Source organism: Spermophilus citellus, assembly GCF_964194105.1.
Source record: "Spermophilus citellus genome assembly, chromosome: 1".
NCBI lineage: Eukaryota > Metazoa > Chordata > Mammalia > Rodentia > Sciuridae > Spermophilus > Spermophilus citellus.
Window position 1 is genome coordinate 87,330,032 of NC_138182.1, and position 24,315 is coordinate 87,354,346.

The 24,315-nt window shown below is 37.5% G+C and overlaps 1 protein-coding gene across 1 annotated transcript in view; it reads right to left on the reverse strand.

Moving 5' to 3' along the window:
* The window catches only part of LOC308642263 (phospholipid-transporting ATPase IB-like), a gene marked incomplete at its 3' end in the record, with an annotated part of 217,400 nt that overhangs the window by 17,922 nt on the left and 175,163 nt on the right, over positions 1 to 24,315 (reverse strand). The window contains exons 3-10 of the mRNA XM_081281107.1: positions 21,482 to 21,581; positions 20,922 to 21,020; positions 14,753 to 14,831; positions 14,310 to 14,337; positions 12,246 to 12,315; positions 11,097 to 11,224; positions 9,402 to 9,513; positions 3,485 to 3,650 (exon numbers count right to left, since the gene is read on the reverse strand). Of these exons, the coding sequence (XP_081137233.1) occupies positions 3,485 to 3,650; positions 9,402 to 9,513; positions 11,097 to 11,224; positions 12,246 to 12,315; positions 14,310 to 14,337; positions 14,753 to 14,831; positions 20,922 to 21,020; positions 21,482 to 21,581 (782 nt within the window). The remainder of the gene's footprint in view (positions 1 to 3,484; positions 3,651 to 9,401; positions 9,514 to 11,096; positions 11,225 to 12,245; positions 12,316 to 14,309; positions 14,338 to 14,752; positions 14,832 to 20,921; positions 21,021 to 21,481; positions 21,582 to 24,315) is intronic.

Here is a 24,315-nt window from a genome sequence, read left to right on the forward strand (position 1 = left end):
ATGCCCCTAAAGTATAGAATTTGCTTAGAAATGAATATCTGTCTGACAGTAAGATTACATGTTAATAAATCATTTCTTAAAGTTTAAAAAATTTCCTAAAATTAATTTTGTTTTAATTTTTTTAAAGAAATTGAAATTTTCTGATTTTGAATACTAACTCAAAATGTTTAATATTATTATAAATAGTGTTCAAAAGTAGAGTGTATTCAGGGAAAAAGCCAAACTCAAAGCTCCAGAAACCATAAAACTTCTGGTCCAAAGTCATGAAATAGAAGAGCTCCATAAAAAATACAACCCCCACCTGTATGTAAAAAAAGTTTAACAAAAAAAAAAAAACATCAAAAGGAGATAAGAAAGGGCAGAGTCAATTAGGAACTGAAGTCAAAGTTCCAACAGTGACCATGAAAATGTTAAGTCTGCTGGCTTTTGTCAAGGTTACTCAGATGCTATCATAAGAACAAGACAGAAAGTGTTATGAATATGACAAAAAGAACATTGTTCCACTGTAAATCATGCAGCTAGTGCTGGAGTTTGACATTACTCAAGCAATGTAAACGGTATTCAATTCCCACAAAGCCTGTATACCAATATGGTGTCAATGCTATACATGTACCCAGACTGTGACATTTGTGGAATTAATATGCACACATAGTATCAGTCTCCACATTTGAGGCTAGTTTGGTCCAAACCCAAAGTTTAAGCACCAATACCAAGGGATTGTGATCCAACTACAACTGAAATTCCGGTCACATGTCCCACATTTGTAAAGTGGCAACAAATGTTCTCCCAGAAAGTTAAAAGTGTATGTGTATGAGTTTTCTTTGTGAATAATTAGAAAAGTTTTAAAATTGTTTTAATCAGTTAAAAACTAAATATATTGAAAGATAGGAATAATAATAAACCCTCAAAAAACTACTTCTCCACTCCACCCCCAGAGCTATAGATTCATGTTGCTTAAATTCTGTTCCAGTTGGGTGGTAGGGATAGACCAGGATGACTACCAGTGCCCATCTTCCCTACCCGGAGCTCCATGCTGCAGAAATTCTATCCCAGGGCAGAGCAGGCTGCTACCCCAAGTAGGGTTGGCTATCAGAACAGGAACACACTCAAGGAATTGATGTTATTTGAATGGAGTGTTAAAAAGGCCATGCCCAGGGCACTATCAAAAACAATAGAGATCTCAGTGACAAATCAAGGAAAGCAAATATCTCCACAAACAAAACAGGAAACCAGCTAGAAACTTAGCACTGATATTCAGGGAAACATATAGCCAAAGAAGCCTTCCTAAGAGTACATTTCTCCTTGATAAGGTAAAAAGTCATATCCATGTGCAAGGCTGTGTCTATTCATGTGAAACCAAAAAGGGCACTCATGAGCTACCAGTCCCTAAATGAAAGTAGGATGCACTTTAATCTTCCCAAATGTCAGGGATATACCTTAAATCAACCACAGACCAAACAACAAAGGATAGACTCCTTCCTGGCTTAAAGACCAGTCATTGGCCGACCAGCAAGCCCTACAGACCCAAGAGAATCCAGACTTTTAAAATAAGGTAAGGAACTGCCTTATGTGGATTGGTTTCCTTTCTGAGGAAACAAAAATATTCTAAGATTAGGTAGTAGTGAGAGTCGCACAAATCCGTGAATGCATTTGAATCCAATGTATATTTAAAAATAATTTTAAAATTAAAATCAAAGAAATGAAATAGAGCAGTAATTCCAGTGACTAATACTATAAGAGAAAAAAGACTTTGCAGAATTAGTTCAGAAACGTCACTAAAAACTAAACAAAATCCAGCAACAACAGGCCCCGGAAAGAATAGGAAATCAGAACCCAGAGTTTCTACAATATTTTATCTAAAATACCCAGTTTTCAAAAACAAAAAAAAATATGAAACTTGTAAATAAAGAAGAAAAAAAAAGAGCAATAGAAACTAAGGAGACTTCAAATAATGGACCAAGCAAAGATATATTCAAATAACTAAAGGAAGCTGAAGAATTAAAGAAAAGCATGATTACAACAACTTCTCAAATGAAGAATATTAACAAAGGGAAGTTACTTCTAAAAAAAAAACCAAATGGATATTCTGGAATGAAAAAAATACAATAAATGAAATGAAAAAAATCACTAGTGGAACTCAACAGTAGACTTGAGTTGGCTGAGGAAATAATAAGTAAATGTGAGGAGAAGTTAACACAGATTATCTAATTTGAGAAACAAAAGAAAAAGAAAAATCAACCGAGCCTCAGAGACCTATAGGACACACCAAGAATACCAACATACACATAATGGCAGGAGTAGGAAAGAGGACTGAGAATGTGACAGAGCAATATTGAATAATACCTGAAAACTTCCCAAATTTAAAGAAAAAAAGTTAATCTGCACATCTAAAAAGCTCAACAAAGTTCAAACAACAGAATAAACACATAACTATTGAAGACAGAATCTTAAAAGCAACAAAAGAGACTCACATCATGCACACACACACACACACACACACACACACACAAATACAGTTAACAACAGACTTTTAATCAATTCAATGGAAGCTAGAAGAAAGTGAGATGTCACATTCAAAGTACTGAAAGGGAAAAAACAATGTCAATCGGAATTCTATAAGAATTCTATATCCAGCAAAACTATCCTTCAAGAAATAAAGAAAGTAAGGCATTCTAAAATTAAAACTGGAGTAATTTGTTGCCAATCCACTTTCAAGGAAATATTTAATGAAGTTCTCTAGGATGAAAAACAAAACAAATGACAGAAATTAAATCCATATAAAGAAACAATGAATGACAGTGAAGAAAACTATATAGGTACTTCTAAAAGATTATAATTACATACACTTATGATTTCTTCTGGATTTAAAAAAATGATAAAATTTCATTATAGAACTGCAATGTTGGTGTTATATGCAGATATAATACATATGAAAGTATAAAAGTTCATGAAGAAATGATAACCTGCCAATAACTAATACACAAGAAAAAGAGTATCAGAAATGGTAAGCAAGTAAGTAAGTTAATATAAAACATCTCCATAAAATTATTTTTTCTTTTTCCTTTTAGCTTCTTTAAGAGACATAAGGTAATATAAAGCAATAATTATAACATTGTATTGTTGGATTGGTAACATATACCTGTAATAATAATAGCACAAGAAGGGGAAGAAATGAAGGTGTAGTAGGAGTGACATTTCCTTATTTACTTAAATTAAGTTGGTACTAATAAAAAAATGGATTACAATAAATCAAGGTATACATTGTAATCCTGAGAGCAACTACAAAGAAAATAAATTTTTAAATTGCTTAAAAATAATCATTTGAGTATAAACAAACCCCAAATGTGCCCATCTTCGCTTCATGGCATAAGCCAGAGGAAACAGAAGGATGGCCCAGCCAACAAACATTGATTGACCAGGTCTGGAAGGACTTTACAAAGGTGCTTTTGTCCTATTTCAATGAGCAACCCACCCCAACACTTACCCATCTTTTTGATGTACCAGTTACTTGCACCATGAGACCCGTTCCAGTACAGGGCCCCCACTGAGCTCACCAAGGCCATGACTAAGAGGATGCCAAACAACACCAGGATCTGCACATTGGTTACTTTCTCAACATTTGATCTTTTGAGAGGTGCTTTGGTGGAATTCTGTAAAACAGCATTAAAGTCAATGAGAGTCACACAACGGACTTGTGGGCACACTTGGGAGAAAACAAAGTAAAACAACCAAATTCAACACCTGAAAAATAAAAGACAATTTCTTTTCCAAATGAATTTCCAATTACCAATGAAATTTGAAAGCATATCATGCTCTTGAATTTACAGCTAGCATGATTCATTCCACACTCACAATGACTACATCTTAGTATGAAATTAGCCACTTCCATTATCATGGAACACAAGAGACTCTACATGATTTAAGTCCAGTTTAAAAGAAATCAGAATACTGCTAATTCAAGAGACACTTAGAGAGTCTATACCATAAAAAATCTAGAGAGAACCTTCAAAGTAATGACACAGCTCCACAATAAATATACAGAGAGAGATTTTTAAAGGATATATTTTTCCCTCCATTAGATAAAAATGTGAGGAAAGAAGATATACGCAAAGACATTTACATCAATAATGCAAAATAAAACATTCATAGGTGTAAAAATAAATGGATGGTTAAAGATTCACTTGGAGAACTGTAAACAAGAAATGAGAAGGAAAAGTTAGGAAGGGCCTTGTGGACAGGAGAAATCTGAATCATAAGCAAAACCCAGACAGGAAGGTAAAACTTCTTGATGAGGCTAGAGCCCATGCCAGTGTTGGGAGGTGAGCGTGGGAAGAGAGATTAAAGCTAGAGTCAAGGATCATGGCATTTCAGGCACAAATTTTAAGACTAAATCCCCTCTGCAGTGGGAAAGTCAATAAAACACCCTGAGCAAGACAGTTACACACCTGCAGTCATTTTATTTGATGATTTCTGAAAGTAGTTGTTGTGGGGAAAGTAATACCCTCATCCTAATCCCTAGACATGTATATGTTATATTACATGGCAAAAGGGACTTTTTGGGGGGGTGGGGAGGGGGTACCGGGGATTGAACTCAGGGGCCCTCAACCACTGAGCCACATCCTTAGCCCTGTTTTGTATTTTATTTAAAGACAGGGTCTCACTGAGTTGCTTAGCCTCTAGCTTTTGCTTAGGCTATCTTTGAACTCGAGATCCTCCTGCCTCACACTTCCAAGCCACTGGAACTGTAGGCACGTGCCTCTGTGCTGGCTGCAAAAGGGCCTTTGCCCATATGATTAAAGTCTCTGAGATAGGGAGTGTGTCCTGAATTAATTAAATGGGCTCAATCTAATCACAAGGGTCCTCGGAAGGGAGAGGTGACAACAGATGGTCAGAGAGCTACGATATTGCTGCCTTAAAAGATGGAGAGAAGGAATCACAAGCCAAAGAAAACAGGCACCTCCAAAGGCTGAAAGGTAAGGGGCAGACACCCACCAGGTCCTGCAGAGAAGAGCAGCCCACATCTTAAGCTCTAGTCCAGTGAACCCTATATCCAACTTCTCACCTACAGAAGTGGGGGGTTATAACTTGGGGGGTTATAAGCCACTAAATTTGTGGGAGTTTGTTAAGTCGCAATAGGAAAAAAAATACAATAATACAAATGGCTGAGGAAAGACAGAGGAAAGTAAATCTAGGTGGGAATTAATTATGATAATCCATTCCTGGAGGTGAGGCAATTCCTGCATTAAACCAGAAGGCACGAACTGCATGGTGTGAGGTGGGTGCTGGAGCTTCAGTCTGCAAGTCTCCTTCCGTGAGTTTCAGCCCTGGCTTTCCACAAGCCAAACTGATTTGCAAAGACTGGGTGACAGAGAAGCTTATAATGCATTAACTAACACAGAAATGCATCAATCTCTCTGACCATTGAAAGAGAGCTAGGATGGAAATGTCTTCAGAAAGAATATAAGTGAAGTTGCAATGTAAAACTAAAATTGAGATGAAAACAAGAGGCAAATCACTCCTAAGATTCAGAGAGAATCTCATGCCATGATATCACTGGACTCTATCTGAATTCTACCACCAAACCTAGAAATACTGTAATGCTGTCACCATAGCTTTCTTTGGTGGTAGGGAAGTTGGGGATTGTTATACTTGGGATTTTGAAAAGCTGAGTCCTTTAGAAATCTAAATAACACAGCATCATTTCTTCTACTTATACTTTTTTTTTCCTCTTTCTCTTTAGTTCTCTAAATTATTTGTCCTTTACAGGCTTTTCAAAAAATTCCTTTAAACTCTAAATGGAAATCCATTAGTAAAGGCCAACTTATCATCAATCAAATACCATATAAAAGGTCAACTGGTACAACACGTCCCCATCTGGTCTCCCAGCAACAGCCAGCAGGCCCATTCCAAGACTGTTTATCCTAATCTTTTAAAAACTAAATATGATCTTATCATTTTTAATAAACATTCATTGAATGAACAGGAAGGAAAAAAAATACAATTAACCTCATTTCTAGGACCCCATTAGTTATTGACTTCTGATCTTTTCCAGTGGTTAAACTACAGATAGTTAACAGGGTTAGGAAAAATTTATCTTATATCCAACATAACAGAAATGACCCCAAAACATCAGGCTTCAACACCTGCACTTTGTGAAAAGCCATGCTCTGCTCATTCAGCCCCAAGCCCTGAACATCTCTTCTTGGAATGATGAACTTTTAATGTTAAATTCCTAATGGAATCACAAGTTCTATAAAATTCTTTAAAAAACACTGCTACTTTGATGCAATGGAGTTTTAAGTAAAAACAGGTCAAATGGTATTTTGAAAAAGCTGAATTAAGACTTGAATTTCACATATTTTATTTCTTATAAAGAAGTGGGCCACAGAATACTGGTTGAAACAATGACTTCGGAGTTTGCCTGCTTGGATTTAAATCCCAACTCCATCTCTAAGCTTGGGTTACGTATTTATACAATATGCCTCAGTTTCATCAGCTATAAAATAAGAATAGGGATAGTTCCCTTCCTCATACTGAAGAATAAATTAGTTAATATGTGTGAATTGTTTAGAGTAATGCATGATTTGTTGATACTAATTTTTGCTCTAATTAAGGTGATAATTTCTCTCTTTCCCATTAAATCAACCAACAGAAATGGTAGATTGAAAGATTTCTACATGGAACTACACTAAGCATTAACAGAGGGAACCCTCAACAGTAGAAAGCATTGACCTAAAAGTTTAAAGACAACAACAAAGTGGGGGCGGAGAGAGAAAGGAAGGAAGGAAGAAAAAGAAAGAAAAAGAACCCTAAAGAAATTGAGTTCCTCTCTGTGGTCAAGTACTACAAGTACAGACAAAAAAAAAAATGTTATTACACAGACAGGATGGCTTCCAGCTATGTGTGTGATATCATATTCTTTTAAAAGCTCATTATTTTTACTTTTTGATTCAGCCCTAAAGGCACAGTGAGAGGAGCACAGATGTTTCTGGGGCTTTCCATCATTCTATACTCACTCGAGCAATAAGCCTCATTAAGAAGTTTGTCACATTGAGGGGAAAGGAAAGTGCTTCTCCCACTCATGGGCTACAAACTGCATGGGCTTACCTGGTGCACACCTTGCTAGCTAAAGAGATGGTGAGAATGTTTTAAAGTACAAATAACTATTAGACCCTAGCTAGAAAGCTGTATCACCGATGTATGATCTAGAAAACAGTACCATACCCTACAAAGTGACCCCATTCTCAAGGAAGCCTGGAGTGTGCTTGGATTTGTGATGTGCACAAGCTGAAAACTAGAATCGGGGCCCTGCCACCCATGATCTCTTTATCACTTCATCACAAAATAATAGGAATAGTGATCTTGGTTATTAGAGTTCCAAGTGCTCGCCAAGGTCACTGTCATTGGGCTGCAGAAGTTCAATGCTACTCGCTTGGTGGCACAGCAATCAGCTCTTCACCAAGTTAAAGACTTTGCATACAGACTGCTCAGAAAGCTTTCTAATCAGCCTCTGTGGATAGATGAGGCCCGAGCAGGAGGAGTAAATGGGACACATCTCAGCTAGGCAGAACAATCTTGATCCAGCTAGAGTTGTCTTCCAGCAGTCGCTAACTGTTCATTTTTCTACCTGCCATGGAATCCAACACACAATCTCTGTGAGCATTCCACTGTGCCTAGCGTCCTACCCTTCTGTGACTGAAACTGCCCTCGGTCCTCCTCCTGCTCCTTGCCTTACCCAGTGGAGGACACACCTTCACTGGGGCCTCCTCCACAGCACAGATACTTCAGCAAAGACTCCATCCCTTGGCATCTGGAGATAGTTCACTGTATGTGTATCGAAGACCTGGTAATGCTTCTGGATTTCTATTCCTCTAATGCCACGTTAACAAATTCATTCGTAAAACTCACGCCAGTTGGCTGCACTATATTCTGCCTTTCCCGGCAGCAGGTCCACTGACCTCTCTCTCCCCCTTTCTCACTGAGGATTTCCGCACCTGGCTCATGGAATTCCATTCTGCCCCAACCTTGCTGTCATCCTACCTTCAAAATCACAGCAACATCAACGACCCATTAATTTAGCCTGTCAGTCCCTTACTGCTCAGTACTGAGTGACCATCTACAGCTCTAGCTTAATCTTTCCATTTCCATGGTTCAACCCGAGGACTCATCACACAGAAACACTCAGCTTCAGAGACTCAAAGATGAGTATCCTACACACTTAACCATCAGTCAGGCAACAGCTTCAACAATGCTCTTCAACTTCAGTGAGTGTCTCCACCTTTCTAATCCTAATTCCTTTCCCAGTCTTCACTGATCAATTAGCAGGTGTGGCTCTGGGTCTATCATTCCATTTATTCTAATACTTAATGCTCTCATCCTATCATTTGACCTCAAGGAATGGATCAACACACCAATCTCCCTTCCTCTAATGCATTATTTAAAACGTGTTTCTGCCCAAGAATTATTTGTAGTATCCAGTCAAATGACACCTGAAACCTGGGCATAGGATCCTTTTTTATACAACTGTAGGATTTTGTAACAACACATTTTATAACATCTCTTTTTTGTAATTCCATACTACTCCTTATTCTACCTGGTTCCCAGAGAGCAAGACTAGACTTTTCATTATTGTATCTATATGGCTTAACATAAGACTTGGTGCACGGTAGTCACCATATTTTTTTTTTTTAAATGAAGAAACACAGCCGAATGTGTGCTTTATAAGTTACATGAAAGGGCAAACAAGAGGAAAAGTCAATTCTCATTAACAGCTACCACTAGCAAAAAATAATCCCAAATGATACCAAAGGCATGTAAGAAATGACACGAGGGGCACTACTGATGTGGAATTTCAAGAGCTGCCTGATCAAATGTGTCATAATATAATTTGTGCTATCAATTCACCAATGAGATTTTTTTAAAAAAATTAACAGGGAAAAAGAGCAAAATTCTTTTAAATGAATATTTTCCTTTGGTATATGAAGACTAAGCATAAGTTCTTTAATTCAGCTAAATAAAAATCTTCTGTGAAATCTGTTTAACTGGGGTAAAAAGAAGTTGAGAAATTAAAAAAAAAAAGGTTAAAGCTAATCCCCACTTAAGTTCAGAAAACAATGTAAGTTAGAATCATTCATCCCTCTTAAATCTATAAAACAAAGACCATCTGTATTTCAGGCAAGAGGTAACAAGTACCTGTTAAGATGAAAATCCAGAAGAAACTACCTCAGGCACTCTCTTTCCTAATTTAGGTTGAAAGACAAACTTGAGCTTCCTAAATGCAATTTCAAACTTTCCACTCAATGAAAACAAAACAAAACAAAAAAAAAAGGGGGTGGGGGGAAATAAGTAAGAACAAAGACAAACTAAAATTATTATTGTTTTTCAGCATAGAAACATTTTACCTGCATGAGTTTGGTGTCGTGTCCGGTATAAACAACTACGCCAAAGACCCACTGAGTATTTCTAAGCTGTGTACCTCTTAATAAGATCTGGTCAGGCCCAAGGGCAACAGGGCTAAAAGTAAGAAACAACATTGATGTTTAATGATAGTCTGACAAGACAAGTTTGAGCTTACCCCTTAAATGTAAACCCCAAATAAAGCAAATGCTCCCTTCAGTCAAATTTGATCAATAAATGTTACCTTTGGCTTAATCTACCAAAAAAAGACCCACGAAAATGTCCATTTTATTCACTCATCACTATGGAGAAAGAGGCTGTTATTTTTTCCTATGAAGTTTTAAAGGGAATTATGTCTCTTATAATCCTGTTGTGAAACAAAATACCTAGAAAAGAAAGAGCTAAAATAACAACCAGACGCTTATTCATTTGGAAAACCCAATTTATTTTATAGACTATAATAAGAAAAAAAAATAAGCAATAAATGTATCATATCAAATTTGTCAAAGATAATGTAATGATCAAATAAAGACATGAGTGATAATTTAAAAATTCAAAAGGGGGCTATGTACACTGGCTACACATATTAAATGACAATCAACAAGCAAGTGCACTTAGTTATCATGTTTGCTTTGGGTTGATTACTATGAACAGGTCCTTCCCAGCCATGGGTCTATTGGAAATAAAAAGGAGCACCTGACAGGCTGTGGAGGCACTAATAAGGAGCATGCAGATAAAGGAAGGGCAGCAGATAGAGACTGCACCCCAACATCTCAGACAATAAAACAAATACCATGAGACAAGGACAACACAATATAGACAATCCAGCACTGAATACTCTATAGAGGAAGAATAACAATTTACTTCATTCAACTTTCCAGAAACAAAAGGGGATTGGGGTCCTAGCATGTGGGAGGCCCTAGGTGTGATCCACAGCACTGCAAAAATAAAAATTATAAAATACAAACAAATTCCATTAAGAAGAGAGCTAGCAAAAAAAAAGGGGGGGGGCTGGAGATGTGGCTCAAGCGGTAGCGCGCTCGCCTGGCACGCGTGCGGCCCGGGTTCAATCCTCAGCACCACATACAAACAAAGATGTTGTGTCTGCCGAAAACTAAAATGTAAATAAAATATTTTTTTAAAAAAAGGATAAATTTCTCGTACAAGTTTATTGACTGTTAAACAACTCAGGTATCTCTCCTGCTTTTTCTGTTTGTTATAGCTAAAACCTTTTGTTCTGCTCAGCAGGTCACAGGGACATAGGAAGAACAGACCCCTACTAGGAACTTCATCTTAGGCCCTTGGGCTCTTGTCAAAAATCACTTCTTGGGGAATGGGGTTGTAGCTCAGTATAGAGCACTTGCCTGGCACTTTCAAGGCGCTGGGTTCGATCCTTAGCACCACATAAAAAATAAATAAATAAATAAAGTTATTTTAACAAATCACTTTTGTTTAAATGGAAGGGAAGTTTTAAACTGATGTTGAAATAGTTTTTCAAGAAAAGCTCAGTTGGGGCTGGGGTTGTAGCTCACTTGGTAGAGAGTTTGCCTAAGAATTAAGCTAAATATGGAGAAATCTTATAGTTTTCAAATATTATGAGACTAGGAAACAAACAACTTTTCCAAAGCTTCAGTAACTCTTAGTCACATTATTAAAAATAATAATGATAATAACAATAATATAATAAAGAAAGTTGACACCTTTGCCCATCTAAGTGCAAGGTACCGGTGAAGTCATAGAGGTGACGATTAGGCCCCTCAGATTCTATGGTTCCTGTCAATTTCATCAACACCTCCCTCGTCTGCATGTCAGCAGTTTGACTCAAACCCTAAAATTTAAATCAAAAGACAAAAATGAACACTCTTTTCCATGTTTAAGGGACAACATTCAGCATTCTGTCAATCATAAGGATATAACCAGCCATCTACAGTGAAATTATTGAATAAAGCAAATATAAGCCCCACAAAATCATTACTGATAGATGGCAGCTTTTGCCACAACAATCTCATGCAAAAGATTTCAGTTTAGGAGAAGGTAAAGATTCCACCAGTGCAGGAAACATCCATGCTTAAATAATAACATATTGAAATGACTTTTAGAAAGCGTTCTAACACTGGTCAAGAAAATAGAATAAAGTATCCCTTCAATATTTTACACTGCCTAGCACTTGCTAATTCTTTTTTGATTTTTAAAACATTTTATTCTGAACATTTCCAAACATACATAAAAAACAGAATAGTATAATAAACTTCATTAATTCCAAATAGAAAAGATAATGTCTAAATCTACAGAGAAAAGAAAGATCTGTGGACAGAACTATTGAATTAAACTTTAGTCAGCAGAAAAGGTGTCAATAATACATTAAATATTATTTCTCATGCTAGAATAAAATGTATGGCAAGAATAATTTTATTTAAGACATGAAAACTGGGGGTATAATATACCGCTCTCCAGAATTAGAATCTCAATTTCAACACAATGTAAATTGAGATACCCAGGGCCTGTCTACTCCATTTGTCCACTAGAGTTGCTGTTCTTTCCATCACCCAGATCAATCTGGCTGAGGATGTCCCCTCTCTTCAGCATCACAGATAGAGAGGCCAGTAAGATACAAAGGAAAACATGATACCCTCCCTCCATGACCTACAATTTAATAAAGTCCACTTTTTCTCGGTCCCTCTCAAAAAATTCCCCTTATAATTAAAGACACGTTATTTCCATAGATTTCATTAGGGTGAAGGCCTTTCCTTTGGCAGCTGAACAACTTCTCCACAAAAGACAATGACTGGTACATTTGGGACCAACTGTAACTTGAACATCTATAACATGAGTTATAAAGGTAACTTTACCTGACGTATTTTAAGGTTTGTCTCCCCATCTAGATTAGCTGTTTCGACATAACACATTGCCTGAGGTTCACTAAGGAGAGAAAAAGGAAAAAAAGGGCACATTTAGTAACATCATCTCCCTAGATTCATAGCTCATCAACTATTATGAAAACCATTTCTGCTGATGAGTCCTTCAAAACACATTGTTATAAACAACCATGTTAGTAGTAGTGATTGGTGATAAAGGAAGACACACTCTCCATCTTTGGGGCTCAACAGCAATACAAAGTTGTTTGCCCAAATAATCTACTCTCGCAGGCCCCACAAAAGGACCCACTGGCCTCAAGAAGACAGAAATGACTGAAATTCAATGAGAAGGAAAGGATGTCATATCAAAAACACATGATGCCCCAAGTAAGACCCAATCACTGGGCTAGGGGAATCCTTAAAGGCTGAGGCTAGGCCTACACCTGACCAAAAGAAGTGGCCAGAATAAACACACCTTTTGAGGAAAATGACAGTCACAGAGAATCAAGGCATAAACTTGCTTCCCTATACTTTCAACTGGGTCAAAAGGCAACTATTTAATCCAACACCTAATTTTTTTAAATTTTTTTTCTTACATACATGAAAACAGTGGAATGCATTATAATCATAATTATCCATTCACAGCACAATTTTTCATAACTCTGTATACAAAGTTTGTTCACGCCAAATTATGCCATTATACATGAGCTCTCTTTTTTTTTGCATTACAATTCTTAATACACCTTTATACCACAATTTATCATATCTCTGTTTGTATATAAAGTATGTTGACACCAAATTCACCTCTTCATACCTAATTTTAAGGACAGCATCCAAAGAATTAAAATAAGTGTGGCAGATAAAACTCTTATTTCTAACCTTCTGGTTTAGGTTAGCTGGCATAGTTAATGGCTAAGAGAATGGACCCTGCAACTCACTAGCTAAATTCAAGTCCCCTAGTGCTACCCCGAGGAGCTATATGGTCTTGGCAAGTGGTTTAATCTCTCTGTGTCTTGATTGTCCCATGCATGAATGAAGGATATCCAGGGTAGTTGGAAAGATTAAATGACACTTTGTGTTGAGCAGGCTACTCAGCACAAAGTGCACACTCAGGCACATGGAGTATCCTGACGATATGTCAGCTCAGACAAACCATCCCATATTAAAACTAAGTGATCTGAGGGTCACAGACAAGACTCCTACCCCAAACTACCAAGTGATTAAAGCTTTAACATGTCTAAAGAGTTACTCTGTTTCCTACGAATAAGGCCAAACATGAATCCCCCTGTTTACAGTGTTTTTCTCCCTCCATAGGACTCAGGCCCTATTTTTAAATTTTTCATCTCTAGCATAAAATGAATGCTAAGGCTCAGAACCTAAAGAATGATCAAATCCAATACAAGAAACACTGTTTGCAATCATAGAAAATGCATACAGCATGAGGATCTATAAGTCTAGCCACCCATTAATATAGAAGAAACAGTTTTTAAAGATCATATAATTTAATCTTAAAATCAAGAATGGAAGTTTATCTTTATGCTGATTTTGACTTTCTTTCTTTGCTATATACTAAAAGAAAGAGAAAAAAAAGAGTCCTGTTGTGTTGCCATGGCTGCTCTCAAACTCCTAGTCTCAAGGGATCCTCCTTCTTCAGACTTCGAAGTGCTAGAACCACCACTGTATTTGGCTGATGTTTGCTCTGAACTTTTATTCATCAAGCCAAGAGCTGCACTGTTCCATCATGTATATCACTGAGTGATGACACCTTTCTAGCATAAAACTACCTGGAGAACAAGGTAATGCCACTTGAGCAAATGGGGCTTGAATTGTGGATGAATAAAGAGCAAGTATCATCCGAAGGTCATGTCCACACTGAGACAATGCCTGTGTTTCTGTGAACACCTGTTCAAGGGCAGAACTGGGTTCTGCCTGGGCAGACTGTTATCTGTCTGACCCACCAGGAAACTGGTGCTGAAGTGTCTGATATGTGCCCCCTGCATGTTAGGATGTATCACTCCACTGCCCTTGAATCAGTGTACTTATCAATGAGGAAAATACCCTAGAAAGGCCAAGAAGAAGTCAAAACCTGTAAGAAAAAGAATTCAGAAAAAGCCTAAAAGGACAAAGGGCAGAAACAAAACCAAGGGTCAAGGCAAGAGAAGGTAATTGAAAAAAGCACAGGTTGGGTATCCTTTATCTAAAATGTTTGGGATTTTCAGATTTTCCAAGTTTGGATTGTTTTGGATTTTGGAATGTTTGTGTGACTGTAACAATTCTGCATCCCTAATCCAAAATTTTGAAATCCAAAATGCTTCAAAATCTCAAACTACAGTTAGCCAATAGAGTACTAACTGGAGAACAGGATAGTGAGAATAGGAGAGTAACTCTGGTAATTCACAGGGTAGAACAGAAAAGATGGCTCGAGAGTTCTACAGTTGTTGTTTTTTATATTTAATTGTTGATAATATTCATTTAAAAAAAAAATGTGCCCACTAGCACACCTGACCTGGAGGAGAACAGGACCATGTCTGCTGGAAGATACTGTCCATTGAGGACCTTCACGATGTCTCCTACTGCCACCTACAGAAAGGGACAAGGACAGAGAGGCACAAAAGAAAAGAAAGCACAAATGTGAGCAGGTTAGTTAAATAAATGAAGAAGAAAGTTATTACATAACTAAACTATGTCTGGCAACAGCAAAAGGAAAATGCTTCCACACAACCTGGAACACAGTCAGCCCTCCAAGTCTGTGGGTTCTGCAGCACTAGATTCAAGCAACTAAGGATCAAAAATCGGGGGGGGGGGTGCCTGTACTTAATATATACATTTTTCTTGTCATTATCTCCTAAGCAGTACTGTACAACACTATTTGCATAGCATTTACATTTTACTAGGTCATCTAGAGATGTATATGGGAGGTTATCTAAAGTATATGGGAGGATGTACTTGTGTTCTATGCAAATGATTCACTATTTTATATCAGAGACTTGAGCATTAGTGGATTGGGGTATCTATGGGGCATCCTGGAACCAATCCTCATGGATACTGAGGGACAACTTGCATCACCATTTCATGAAAAAGAAAAAAAGAAATGGAGAAAAGAGGTGCATCTGAACAATTATGAACATTACATTTTCTTACAATTATCTATTTGTCAACTAGTACTCCAGGATAGGCTATAGTCTTCCAAAAGCCTCCTGGGTAAGTGTCTAAAAATCACTTAAATAATTTCAGAAGAAGCACCAACTTAGAAAGACTGTGGGCTTTCCAATCAAGCAAGCACAGGCGCAAGTCCCAAATTCAGAGACACATACTAGTTCTATGATTGTGACAAACTGCCTCACCTCCCAGGGCTCCAGAACCCTCACTTCTAAAATGGGAAAATAATACCACTGGCTCTTAAGGTGGCATATACAGCATCTGGCACAAAATTGGTATATGAGTGTAGTCCCACTCAGCATGTGTGTCACTGAATGGACATCGTCAGTGACAAAGTCAAGGGAATTAGAATTCTCTGATGACATCTAAAAAGAAGACCAAGTATTACAAAATTGCAAAATGCAAAATGGGTACTTAATGTTTCCTGTTTCCTATTCTAACCATATCATTATTCTTTTAGAAACTTATATGATATAATACTTGTGAAAAATTACTAGATTATATAAACTAGCAGGTACCACTTTCTATTTTCTTTCAGGGAGGTAGGGGGTGACACAGTGATAGAGCATTTGCCTAGCTTGTACAAAGATTGGGTTTAATCCCAAACACTGCAAAAACAAAAACTACTATTGAGAGAAGAAACAGTTTTCTGAAAGGTGTTCTATTATTGCTGTGAACTGCTATCAAAGTGTGGGGGGAAATCTAATTGGGTTCAGCATAGACAAGGATGGTAAAAATTAATTTTTAGAACCCTGTGCATTTACAGTTAGTACCAAATTCAAAGACATAAGTTAGTATTCAATTTAAAGGCAAAATAAAGGCATATAATTAAAGTATATTCCAAGATAAAGCGAAGTTAAAGAATCGCTGCTACAGAGCTATTTTAACAATCATCAGCACAAAAAGCAAGAGATATTTATGTAAATTTAAAGTACTTTTTAAAACTAAAAATAATTTATTCAGTTTAATTACATAGAAAAATCAGAAGCAGCAATTAACTTGAGAAAACACTAGAAAGAAAAATTAGTCCTTATTTCAAAAAAAAAAATTTTTAAAGACTTTTTTTTTCCTAATTCAAAGGGGAAAGACAAGGGAAATTACGGCTTTCTCTCACCTTTATTTCTAAATTTAAATATATATTTTTTTCTAGTAATCAAGTATTAAGAAGTTTCAGGGCTGGGGATTTAGCTCAGTTGGTAGAGTGCTTGCCTTGCACGCACAAGGCCATGGGTTCAATCCGTAGCACCACAAAAAAAAAGAGAGAGAGAGAAGTTTCATGTTCATGACAAACTACTTACCTGGGAATCTGCTTCAAAATGATTTTCTATTTGATATTCTTATACATGATTGCCCCTTGCATATGTGATACTATCTAAAAGAATTAATACAGTGGAAAAGAAACCATTCCAGGCCCCCGAGTTCACTCTAGCCTCAGAGGATTCTTCAAGTCTCTTACTGATGAAGGAGGCAGAAAACGCTCAGGTGACCAGAGCTGTTGAGATCTATCTGAAGGCTGCCTGTCCAGTTCCACCCCAGGAGCTTGCTTCTTGAGCCTCGACACATTTTGGATTAGAGTTATTGCTTTGGACACCAATGTTCTCTCCCATATCCCCATGCTCACTCTGAACTATACTAAGTTGTACAGCTGTGCCTGGTCCTCCCAAACAACTCAGGTCCACACCCTCTTCCTTGAACATCTCTTGAGAAAATCCTTGCCTGACTAGAACCAATCACTCCAGATTAACTGCCCCTGAAGATGATCCCAAGGCACCTGCACACGCCCTGGAGAATTCAGCATGCCAACTGTCTCTCCACTACACCATTTCTTGAGTGTGCACCCCACTTCATCCCCATCAACCTCTTCCCATAAACTTGTTAAAAATGCAAATTCTAGAACCCAGTGTATCACAAAATCTTGGAGGGGGGCCAGATCTGTGTTTGATCAGACTCTGAGGTGATAGAATGCTGGCCAAGGGTTGTGGACCACTGCACAACAAGGGCAGCGGCCATGCTCTATTCTTCCTGGGCTAATGACCTAGAAACAAATAAAATGCATTTTAAATTTGAAATAAAGTTGCATGTGGCAAGGTATTCAACAGGTGTGTTGTTGCTGTTGGTATTTTTCTCCCAAAAGTGTGTGGGGAAATAAAAATGAGCTTTAGGAAACTTTGAGGCCATCAACTTCTTTTTTTTTTTTTTAAGAGAGAGAGAGAGTGTTAGTTAGTTAGTTTTAATATTTATTTTTAGTTTTCAGTGGACACAACATCTTTGTTTGTATGTGGTGTTGAGGATCTAACCCGGGCCACACACATGCCAGGCGAGCGCGCTAACTGCTTGAGCCACATCCCCAGCCCCGAGGCCATCAACTTCTGAACCCAAAAATCTGTGACCATCATTCCGTCTCCCACTGTTTTAAGTAACATCAGACAATACAGAACCAAATTACTCTTCACTCTGGCCACTATTAACATCTGTTAGGATTTGGATATGAAGTATCCCCCAAAAGTTCCTGCGTTAACGAAGGAATGCTCAGCGGTGAAAGGATTGGATTATGACAGCTGTAATCTAATCGATCCACCCTAATTTGAATGAACTAACTGGGTAGTAATTGTAGGCAGGTGGGATACCGCTGGAGAAGGTGGGTCACCGAGGCTGTGTCCTGGAACAGTCCTCTTCCACGCAGCCCTCACCCCTTCCCTCTCTCTGATTTCTGGCTATGATGAATGGAGCAGCTGGCCTCCACCACACTCTTTGTTCCTTGACGTCCTGCCTCACAGAACAATGGACTTGGCCAACTCTGGACTGAAATCTCTGAAACCATGAGCCAAAATAAATGTTTCCTCCTTTAAGTTATTCTTGTCAGGTATTTTGGTCACAGTGATAGAAAGATGACTAACACAGAGCTTTTTCTGGGGAAGAAAAATAAAGGGGCAATTCCCCAGGGCCATGGGGACCCTTGACTTCCTACAGCACTAGCAGCATTTCTCTTCCCAAAGTCACCAATTTCTAATGTCTTGACCAAGAACTACCGCACTTCACTTGTAGATGACAGGGAGGCCAATGAATGTGGGCAGCACAGGACCTCTAGAGATGGCTATAAAGGTGAAGGTGTTATGAAAAACACTATAAAGGGGAAATTTCTTTAAAAGGTGGTGGATCTTGTAAAAGTAAGCAAAAGAAAACAAAACCAAAGTGAAGGCTGCAATAACCATATCCTGGTCACTCTTTTCAGATATATAAGACCATAGGACATATTTAAAACATTGTTTGCTAATTGTTTAGCAATAAAAACTATTTTTAGTTGCCCTTCTAAAAAGCTGTTTTCTCTTGAAATCATCCGCTTTGATGAGACTAATGAGAGGACTAATGAGAAGCATCCCTGAGAAACATCTCTGATCCATTAAGAAGGTCCTCTTAACAGACTTACTTAAAAAGCTAATTTTATCAGTTACAAAATATCAAGATAACAGACCAGATTTCTTCTATATTTCCTGTTCATTATTACAAACAACCAAAGACCCCCATTCTTGAAACTTCCCCATGTCATGCTTCCAGGAAGATGGTCAAAAATCATTTCTTGCTACCATGAAGAGCAGCAACCATTGTTCATGTTCATCTACCCCCATCTCAGAACCAAAACACAGGGTGTCCTACTCAAACTCTGTATTTAGTGATAACTCTTTCTCAACAATAATTATTAGAAATGAGAATCTCAAAGTTTAAAAAAAAACAACTCTAAACATTTGAATTTAGGTCAAGAGAACAACAGAAAATGTTTCTCACATTGGGTTTAGAAATGCTTTGAAATTTGAGAAATGAAGTTCACAGGTACATTCTAGAAGTGGCCAGAAACAGAGGAAACCCACATCAGCTCTCAGCAGACCTAATGGAAAAACTTATATAAAATGGAGATGAGGGGCTGGGGATGTGGCTCAAGCGGTAGCGCGCTCACCTGGCATGCATGCAGCCCGGGTTTGATCCTCAGCACCACATACAAACAGATGTTGTGTCCACCGAAAACTAAAAGATAAATATTAAAAATTCTCTCTCTCTCTCTCTCTCTCTCTCTCTCTCTCTCTCTCTCTCTCTCTCTTAAAAAAAATAAAAAATAAAATAAAATGGAGATGACCTGACCTCAATGAAAACTTTATATTGTGTAATATAAACAATTCACTACAAATCTCTAAATCAACACCTTCCAGTATTATCTTTAAAATTAGTTTTTACCTCTTTCCATACAATGGTATGCCACATACCATTTCTTAGCACTGGAAAAGAAAAAATAAACACTGAGTCAGTTAAGATTGGTAACAATCAAATAAAAGCAGCTTCCTAAAAATCCAAAAGGCTCCTTTTAAACGTCTATTTATTAATTCTAACATATCGTATCCTTTGACAGAAAAACATAACATCATTACCCCCCAAAATGGAGCCCCAACCTATATACTTTGTAACATACATACATTTCTGCAAACAGGTAAATATTTATGTTTATATGTAAGTAAAATCTACTTATGCCAGGTGCAGTGGCACATGCCTATAATTCCAGCAGCTCAGGAGGCTGAAGCAGGAAAAGTGCAAGTTCAAAGCCAGCCTCAACAACTTAGTGAGGTTCTGAGCAACTTAGGGAGAAGCTGTCTCCAAAACAAAAATGGGCCAGGAATGTGGCTCGGTAGGTAAGCACCCCTGGTTTAATCCCCGGTACCTACCCTCATTCCTCACCCAAAAAAAAAAATCTACTTATATTCCTCCCAGAAGCAGGAAAAAACAGATGTCAAACACACAATTACAACAACAATAAAAATAACCACAGCTAAAATAGCAAAACAATAAAAAGTAGAAAAAGGGAGGTAGGGAGAGAGTATAAACCAGGGACATGAATACTTCAATGGATATAATCACATTCTAGTTCATGATAATTACAACCTTTTCTAAAATTCTAAAATACACAGTCCTTTTCAAATATTAATTATCAGGGCTAATATTATTTTTCTAACTTATCTCAGTACCATTAACTACTTACTTAAATGCAGGTCTTAGGCATACAACAATGTAGGAAAAAAATGATAGTCTCTGGTATCTTACCTATTGCTTTCTTTTTGTTAACTGCATTGTCTGCCTTGTGTCGTTTCTGTTACAGAAAGAAACAAATGATTCTTAGATTCAAAAGTTCCAAATGAAAAACTGAAATAACAAACAATAAGGGGCAGAACCAGGTGCAGTGGTGCATGTCTGTAATTCCAGGTACTTAGGAGGCTAAGGCAGAATCTCAATTTCAAGATCAGCTTTGGTTGCCAAGCTGGCAGGACACACTTGTAATCCCAGCAACTCAGGAGGCTGAAGCAGGAGGATCACTGTATGGATCTAAGACACTGAGTACAAGTTATCTCCCCCAAAAATACTATCACCAGTCTAAAGGCTGGTTAAGCTATTGCCCAATTCCCTGAATTGGACATATCATCCGAAGAAGCACATACATTATCAGTTGTAATCCAAAAAGCAAACACTTACAAAATCTTCTACAATCTCTTTGATGCCGGCAATTGTTAAAATAATGATGAATGGCACCAGGGTGGTATATCTTCCTGTTGGAGATACATCTGGAATTTGCTGTAAAAGACCACAAAAGGGAAGTTAGCACATTAAAATCCTCCATGATAAAAGAAAATATGGCACAGCTCACCCTTTCACAGTGCCACTCCATTTCTGTTATACAAAAAAAAAAAAAAAAAAGATTGCTTTATTTTTAAAACTAGCTATGCATTTTGGATATTTTCTTAAATTTTACTCAATTGCTAATGTGTTTAAAACACAAGAGTTAAAAATATATCCCCTCAAGAACCATTTTTTCCATGCCTCTTTTACTAACTCAATTATCCTTAAGGCAATACCAAAAGAAGTCTCTCCTTCTACAAAAATCACATTTGTTGATACCATCAATGATTAGATTAGGGAAACAAACTATAAGCAACTATTGTAACACTTTTTCAAGTTAAGGAACCTGTTATCAAAATCTCCTTTTTTCATATAATTAAGGATGCAAATTTTAAGTACTTTTTAAAAGGCATTACCTGCAATAAGGCAATGAAGAGGAAGAAGGCATTAGCAGCTCTTCTAATCTGCTCATACAAGAATCGAGGTAGAAATGTCAACACACTGTACTTGGCTGTACTGTAAATGCAAAGAAAAATCCTACCATTAGTTACACATGAAAATCCTTTAAAAAAAAAGAACAAAACAAAAGTTTTTAAAACTTTACAACCAGTTTGTAAAAACATAATGTTTCAAAACTCAGGACAAGGAAGTTGCAGTGTGGACCTTCTCTTACAGACCTGTATTTTATAGAAGGGGACACCTGATCAGAAAATCTCCCAAGGTGATCTTTGTGTTCAAACTTTGATATATACATGCTTGTTTAGTTTTCATATAGTATAAGCAGGGACATCTGCCCACCCCCATTTAGAAGCCATGAGCCACGTTAGGTACACACATGTACCTAACAGTTCAACGTGTCTGTCTGGATATACACCACTGATATTGTGTGCTGCAACCACAACTAAACAAATTCCATTCCTTCTATGCACCCATTAGTTGTCCACCTTTGCTCACATTTTGCCTCAGTTGAGACATCCTCTCCCTTCCACCTTACAAGCCTCTCCATGGTTAAAAAGTCTTTCCCATCTTATCCTCCCATGTCTTATATACTCATTAAATATGACCAAAGTCATAATGACTCTTTATTCTTCAAGCCCACCATGTGGTGTTTATCCCTTTGTCATGTAAGGTCTGCTTTGATTCATAAGGTACACCTCTGCATCCTCGGGTTCTGAATCCATGGATTCAACCAACCACAGATTGAAAATATCCAAAAACAGAAAGTTATATCTGTATGGAACATGTCATTTTTCCTTGTCATTGTTCCCTAAATATTATAGTATAACAGTTATTTACATAGCATTTTCATTGTATTGGATATTGTAAGTCATCTAGAAATGATTTATAGTGTAAGGGAAAATGTTATGTAGGTTCAATGAAAATACTACACCATGTTATATGAAGGACTCATACATCCACAGATGTTGGTATCTGAGGGGGACCCTGAAAGCAATCCTCCACAGATACTGAGAAATGGCTACACCTATTTCTCTAGCTCCAGAACAGGTTATGGAAGCAGTAAGAATGTTCACTTCATCTCAATATGTTCCTGCCACAGAGCACAATACGGTCAATGAACAATGAAATAAACCAAAGTGATAAACTGAGACCCTAAGAGGTAAAATAAACCATAAGTATATAAACTACCTACAGGTTGATTCAAGTACCTACTTAAAAATTAAAAGAAAGAGAGTCAAGTACTTATTTGATGCCTAGATCACTGTCTAAAAGCATGACTCTGAGCCCATCCTTAATTGAAATACATCCTAGCAAGATTATCTAGCAGGTTCCAAATGTACAACAAACTAGAAGCATCAAAAGAGAAGGACAAAGGGCTCAGGAGACAGCATATACCAGGGACACATGTACTATTATTAATATCTGACATCAACTAGTCCCAGAAAGACAAAAGAAAACCAAAGCTGACAACTCAAGAAACACAAACGCCTGAGGTCAAATAATGTATCAAGAAATGGCCCCGTGTTGCATTTAATGCCACCACCTCAGAGAAGATCTTCCCATGATACAACAGCCTGGCATTTCACGATTCACAGTGATCACAGTTGTCCTTAAAAAAAAAAAAAAAAATCATTGTTGGCCTTCTGCCTAGGTGCTCGAGATGTATGGTAAAATATATGAAGATCATTTTCAAAACAATTCAAACTTTAAAAATCCGACTCTTAAAGAGAGATCACTGAATTAGCTCTAAGTGCTTACATGGATGGAGTCCCTCTTCCCAACAGTATACTGGGATGTTACTGAGAAATTCTGCCAGACAGAATAAACTAGCTAACATGATGGACATCAAAGAGTAGGGAAAACATGCTAAACTTCTGTACAAGAGAGCTCACAGTACAGGAAGTCTTCTTAACTAGCACTTAGAGGACAAAGTCAAATGGAACACCTTCCATTCTTGATGGCCATTCTGACCACTGAAATAAAGCAACTAATATCAGCAGGAAAGGAAGCAGGAAAGTTCACACACTCTTAGATAAGATAATAGAAAGTGTTTTGCAAGATAGTTTGAATACAACACTTGAACTTGAGACTCCATTGGCACAGCACAGCACACACACACAGACATGTGCACCTATATGCACACATACAGTTGGCACATGGCTCCTTCTAGGTGTGAACATTTTCCTCTTTAGTCGAAGGCTCAGCATGCTTAAGAGACCCACATTATGAAGGTGGAGAGCTGGTGAGGAAGGAGAGACAGGAAAACAAAAGTGGGGAAGGGAAGTGCACACTTACTTTCACTCTACTAGAAGTACAAAATGTTTTCATCTGAGATAGAATCATCATGATCAATAATTGAGAGAAGGGGCTGTAGCTCAGTGGCAGAGTGCTTGCCTGGCATGTGTGAGGCATTGGGTTCACTCCTTAGCACTGCATAAAAATAAACAAATAATATAAAGGCGTTCTGTCCATCTATAACTACAAAAAAAATATTTTTAGTATTTTTAAAAATTTAAAAGTATAGATATAATTGAGAGAAAATTCATGCAAGAGAGGGTTACTGTGTAGCATTAAAATAAAATGATTACCCAAATATACATTTGTCCCTCGGTATACAGAGGGGGTTGGTTCTAGGAACCCCTGCAGATACCACGAACCAGCTCCCCAGCAAGGACAACGCTCAAGGTGCAAGGACCCCAGTTTGAGTACTGAGAGTTTAGAGCAGTTCCCGGAGAGGTAAAAATTTCCTGTCTGAATTCAGTACAGCAGTTGAATCTTACACTACAAGATC